The sequence below is a fragment of the Stegastes partitus genome, unplaced genomic scaffold (assembly GCF_000690725.1).
Source record: "Stegastes partitus isolate 25-593 unplaced genomic scaffold, Stegastes_partitus-1.0.2 Scaffold485, whole genome shotgun sequence".
NCBI lineage: Eukaryota > Metazoa > Chordata > Actinopteri > Pomacentridae > Stegastes > Stegastes partitus.
In genome coordinates, this window is record NW_007578216.1 from 290,574 (window position 1) to 296,443 (window position 5,870).

Sequence of the window (5,870 nt, forward strand, 5' to 3'; positions counted from 1 at the left end):
TGTATCTGAAAACGGGCTTCCCCTGCGTTTCCAGGAGCCAGCCTTGTGTACAGGTGCTCTGTGTGCGTAAAGCTGCTCTCTGTGATTTGACCTTCACTTACGCTGTAGCACAGACTGACTTTCTGTAATTCGACCAAATACAAGAAGTGGGTGGGGGCCCCTCCTACTACCCTGTGATGAGAAAGCTCTCCTGCGTGACTCGGCTATGAAGACAGCGGGCCATTAGCGGAGGTAGAATCTGAGAACCACTGTGGATCTAGCCGTCAGCTCGTGTGAGAAGATGTAGGAGACTGTAGTGAGAAGGTGACCGCAGTGATGAACGCAACAGCAGCGCCTGTCCTCCAGGGGCTCTGGGAGTGTGTGAGAGTTGGACAGTACAGGATCTTACACTCTCCTTACCTGCCCGCGTCCTGCGCCTTCCTGACGCACGTCCTCTTTTGCGCACCGTTCCTGGCGCTGGACGCGCTGGGCAGCGTCTGTCAGCGGGTCCGCTCCTGGAGGATCGCCTCGGGTTCGGGTCCTCCGCCGTCCCTCTGGCGCTGGTTTGAGTGTTTTTGGAGGGTTTTGTACAAATACGTGACCGTCGTCCTGCCCGCCACAGCGCTCTTCCAGAGCATGCGGAGCAACACTTTTCCAGAGCTGGCTCCGTCCTGTTGGCAGCTCTTTGTGGAAGTTTTGGCTTGCTTTCTACTGTTTGACATGTTCTACTTTATGTGGCACTACTGCATGCACAGGTGAGCAGCACACACCTTTGTTGAGTTAACATGATATCCCTTCTGAGGTAACAGGGCTTTATAGTAACAGTGATGCTGTACTGGGTGGTTTTAGTTTTCCACTTTTAGAGTCCTTTCCTTCCTTCCCAGAATTGAAAATATTAAAGAGCCTGTACATAGTTGAGAAAAATATTACCTTCAGTTCAAAAATATTCATATTTCTTTGATTGTCCCGATGATTTCCACATAAATCGGTGATGGAAAGATGCTAATTTCATTTACTCAGGTACTCTACTTGTGAGGTGTTTTAACTGGATTGCAGTTAAAATGAAGCTGTTTAACTTGTCACAACCCAGCATGCAAGGACAAGGAGAAGGAGACAATGCATGAGCTGGAATTGCAAATAAGTTTATTCTTCAGAGTGAAATGGGAAATAACATAAACAAACAAAACCAAACAAGCAGAGATACAGACTGGCTGACTGCCTCCATCTTATCCAGTCAGACCAGGTGAGATGAATCCACACAACAACCCAACACCCTCCAGCAGACTCCTGTAGTGGTAAACCTGATCACAGAGTCCTAACATAGGACAGACCTAATAACAAAGACTGATGGTCAAAGTTTAGTATTTACGATTTAATTTAAACTGTTTTAAAGTGGCATTCGAGTAATTCAGAGTTTACTGCCTTTAAACTGGCAGACTTGTTGAGGTAACATTAAAGAGATAAAGATCAGCAGTGAAGCAACAATATTCTGATTGTTTGGTTCTTGTGAACTTCATAGCTCTGAACACTGCAATAATGTAACTTTATGGTTTTTATACTAGTAAATGAGCACGTCTTCCAACCTGCATTTATAACATCTGTTCAGAATTTTAGGTTGTAACCTGACATTATACAGATGCCATCACCATGACATCACCAGGACATCATGTGTTCTTCATATGTAAAATCTGTTGCATGTCCCTTTAACCAGCATCCTGAAAGCTGTCTTTTAATAAAATGCATATTACTAGTAATTGTTCGTAACAGTAATAGCAGAAACACGGAGGAAAAAAGTTCTGTTGATCAGTCCACACAAATATGATGCCATCCTGAGACGATTCCAGTAATTTTCCATTACAGTAACAGGTTAAACAGAGGCAGCTGTGTGTGTGTTCCTCATCAGGGTTCCCTGGTTGTACCGCAGCATCCACCAGATGCACCACCAGCACCGCGTTCCCTTCGCCCTGGTGGCGCAGGACTCCAGTTCGGCTGAGCTGCTGTCGCTGCTGCTGCTGGCTCTGAGCACCGTCTCTATAGTGGGCTGCCATCCTCTCAGCGAAGTCCTCTTCCATCTCCTTAACAGCTGGCTGGCGGTGGAGGACCACTGTGGCTACAACCTGCCCTGGGCTCTGCACAGACTGCTGCCCTGTCTGGGAGGAGCCCCCTTCCACCAGGCCCACCATAGCCTGCAAGGTGGCAACTACGCCCCCTACTTCACCCACTGGGACAAGCTCTTTGGCACATACCGGGCATCAGTGCCGCATTAATGTCCGGAATAACAATACTGTTGCACACTTGCAAGTGCTGTCAAGATCCAGTGAAGGATATTTTCTGCAGTGTCTGACTGTTTCTAATCAGCTTTTCATTTCATGAAGTACATGTGAACTCACTTTTTAAAGCAAACCAGCAAATGACATTTCATTCACATATCCTGCAGTATGAAGACAGTTTGACATCTGTGGCCACAAAATGACTGAAATCTGAAGAATTTCATTAAGGAACTACATGCTGTATGGTTTAATGTCTTAAATTCACAAAGTCCATGGACAGACGTCATGCTCACGTACAGTATTTACAACGTAGTTCCTGTGGTTCTCTTGAGTTGGAAGCTTAGGCGCACAATTTATGCCAGAGCAAGTGAATGCAGCTCGATAGGAGTCAACATCAAGACAATGAACAATTGCCTGAACTAATGTATAACTGATGTGCCCTCTTAACATGGGTGTGGATAGATTTACATGCTCTCAAAGTGCCTTTGTGGGCGTAAAGCAGCTGATATTGTGTGCACGTAGCAGATTTATTTTGATCGTATTTGCAGTTAAAGGAAAAGTTTGGCATTTTGGGAAAGTACACTTTTCACTTTCTTGCAGGGAGACGATTGACACTGTGGACATGTGATCAATACATATGAAGCTACTGAGAGCAGGAGTCCAACTTGAATGAAGGATGCCAAATTATTCCTTTAACATTACACTAATTCTTTGATATCGGTCTGTCATTAGGTGTGAAGAGTCTAGACAGCTCAGCACTTAGTTCATACAAAATACAGACATTCCAGTAGAAGCACCTGTAATTCAAGAATAATGTATATTAGAAACATGCTCTACAGTTTGCAACACATTTTCTGTTTATTTCAATGCTATGTTTGGCCATTCGTTAAAAGTTTTACAGATACAGGACTTGACTGGTATGAGAAAGTATATAAAGGCGGAACACAGACCTGGTGTTTGGTTGTTTGCCTCGGGTTCAGGTTTCTGCTGAGCTGCTTTGGTTCGTGATTTGTATCAGCTGTCTGTCCTCTGCAAACTGGTCCCACTAGGTTTCGAGTAATCGAAGCCACATGTTTTAAGAGATGAGACACCTTTCCATCAGTTTTTGCAGTTGTAGTCTTTCTATTTGTTTTTGTTTTTTTTACCGCAGAGATCTCATCAACAGCCATAAAATCTAGTATCAACAACATTGTTTAGGTTTATTTTCTGTGGAACTCTGCTAGGATCATATACCAGAGGATTTGCAACTACCTCTCCTGTTGAGGAAGGGTAACAAAGAGCATGAAATTGCTCAAGCTTCCTGCACTACATCAGTGTCAAGTCAAGTCGAGCCAATTTATATAGCCCCATATCACGAATCGCATATTTGCCTCAAGGGGCTACAGAAAAATATCGTAGTTATGCAATAGAGGTTGTGTGTAAAGAAAGCAACAGCAGATTTAGTGCTGACAGCCAGAACGACAAAATTACAGCTTGCAAATGTGTACCGATCTGGCACAAGGTTAAAACAAACTTGCTTAAACTTGTCTAGGTCCTCTTTGTGCTGCCAGAACAGCTCTTACCCGTCGCATGGACACTGGGCTTTTGGAGGTGTTCTTTGGTGTTTGGCACAGAGACGTTGACCTTTGTGTCCTGTGGGTTTTGGGGTTGGGTCCCAGTGGAGCGGGTTTGTTCCGACACATCTTTGATCTAATTTAAATCTGGAAAGTTTGGATTAGAGGTCTGTGCCCTGGAGTTTTTCCTTAAACTTTTTCTGAGCAGTTTTGTGGGAAGCTGCAGCCTCTGTGACAAAGAAGCCACGACATGGATGTTAGGAGAACATAGCATTGAATACAGATAATCAGTGTTTTTAACTTTACCTGTCAGCGGTTTTGATGTTGTGACCGATCAGTGTACAGGAAGACTACGGTCCAGGATTATGTCAGATGTCGGCAAACAGACAACACGTGAGCCACATGACCTCCTCACTGCCATGGAAAGCATAAAGTTACACATACACACCCAAGGCAAAACTCGAGCATTCCATCCACATGTCCAGGAGAGGGAGACGAACACAAAGAAGGGAGAGAGATGAAGACAGAGAAGAGGAAATCTGTTGAATCTGTTGGAGAGAAATCCCGTTTTGGATCCAAAACATTGAGAGTAAAGCACAGCCCAAGGGCAAAGAGAAAGAAAGTTTCCAGGACAGCTGATGATCCAGGATTAGAAGCCTGAGTGAAAAGACAGGAGCAGGAGAGAGAGTTGCACAACTTGGACACTCATGTGCTTGAGAAACACAAGAGAAACTTAAAGACTCAACAGGGAGCCAAATACAATCACTTCAGAGTGATAACAAGTTTGTATTTCATTGCTTTACATAAGCAGGATTCTCTGCTTGAACATCATTTTGCAACACTGTAGTTAGGTTTTTCTCACAGGCAGCTGTCTACCTATTAATGGTGATTAAAATCTATTTTTGAGAGTTTCTGGGGAGTGAAAGTGATTATTTTAATGAAGAATGACACTTGCATGCTTGCGTTTGTTCTGACTTTTGCTGAGCTCATTTTGCTGAGAGATTATTTCTCAGGGTTGTATTACTTGGCCAGAACTACTGAACGTCTGGTTTTCATTACAGACTCTTCCAATGGGCTTTAAGAAGTTTCGCAACCACAAATGCAAATTGTTAAAAGGTGTTTGAACATTTGGAGGTCCTTTTGTATATTAACATCAAGCAGTGGGTTGAGCAAACTGTGCTTTTCCCAGAAAATGAAGAGACTTGAGGACAGAGTGGGAGATGAGCTCTGGGTGGTGGAGCTGCCAAGAGATGCAGTGATAAACATGTGACCCAAAACGGAAACAATCAGGCCCCATTACAGACCCCACGTCAGAGTATGGGCGAGTCATGCCGCTTTGGGTGACACACACCAAAACACACGTTCACAGCGAGGCACACGTCGATGTCCAGCAGCCAGCGTCATGATGTCAGTCAGTGGAGAATTACAGGATTGGAAGCGCTCTGAACTGTGTGTACACTGGGAACAGTTCAGATTGTTTACTTGTTGTTAGTGCACTCCTAAATTTATCACGTAGGCTAAGTCCTTCACAAACTGCAGCGTAAAAACAATTAGATTAAAATTCTTTTGTCCAGTGATTTTATATCTAAAGAAGAGAGAGAAAAATCACAGAGTGCTCTCCAGCAGTCCTTATCACACGAAACACTTCCCATTGCATTATAGTCCCTGAAAGTTTGCCAGTTAGTGACAAAGGCCAGATTCATATTTCTTCCACCATTCTGTAAATATTCAATTAGTGAGCTTTACATAGCGGAGACCGCCTGTTGTCACAGTGTCTGAGGTTGTTGCTCTTTGGTCTGCAACCATTTTTAGGTGACCTCTGCTCTCATCTTAGATGAGAGGTCAGTCAGTGCCCGACTTGTTTGCTCTCTGAAATATCTCAGTGCACTTGTCATTAGTGGGCTGTTGCCAAAGGCAGCTTTTTAGGAAGCTTTGCAATAGCATAAATAGATTTTTTCTTGCCATTTTGTTAAGAAAAGCAGCAGAAGCATTACATAATCATTCTTTTGAAACAATGTAGCACTGGCACTATGATTGCATAAGCTCTAGTGACCCCCAGACATGCATC

The 5,870-nt window shown here is 43.9% G+C and overlaps 1 protein-coding gene across 1 annotated transcript; it reads left to right on the top strand.

The window, feature by feature from the left end:
- The first annotated feature begins 227 nt into the window (after window positions 1–227).
- Window positions 228–4,713, top strand: ch25hl3 (cholesterol 25-hydroxylase like 3). Its single transcript, XM_008287062.1, has 2 exons — window positions 228–734; window positions 1,883–4,713. The coding sequence occupies exons 1-2, from the start codon at window positions 316–318 to the stop codon at window positions 2,244–2,246; spliced, it is 783 nt and encodes a 260-aa protein (XP_008285284.1). The 5' UTR covers window positions 228–315; the 3' UTR covers window positions 2,247–4,713.
- Window positions 4,714–5,870: the final 1,157 nt, after the last annotated feature.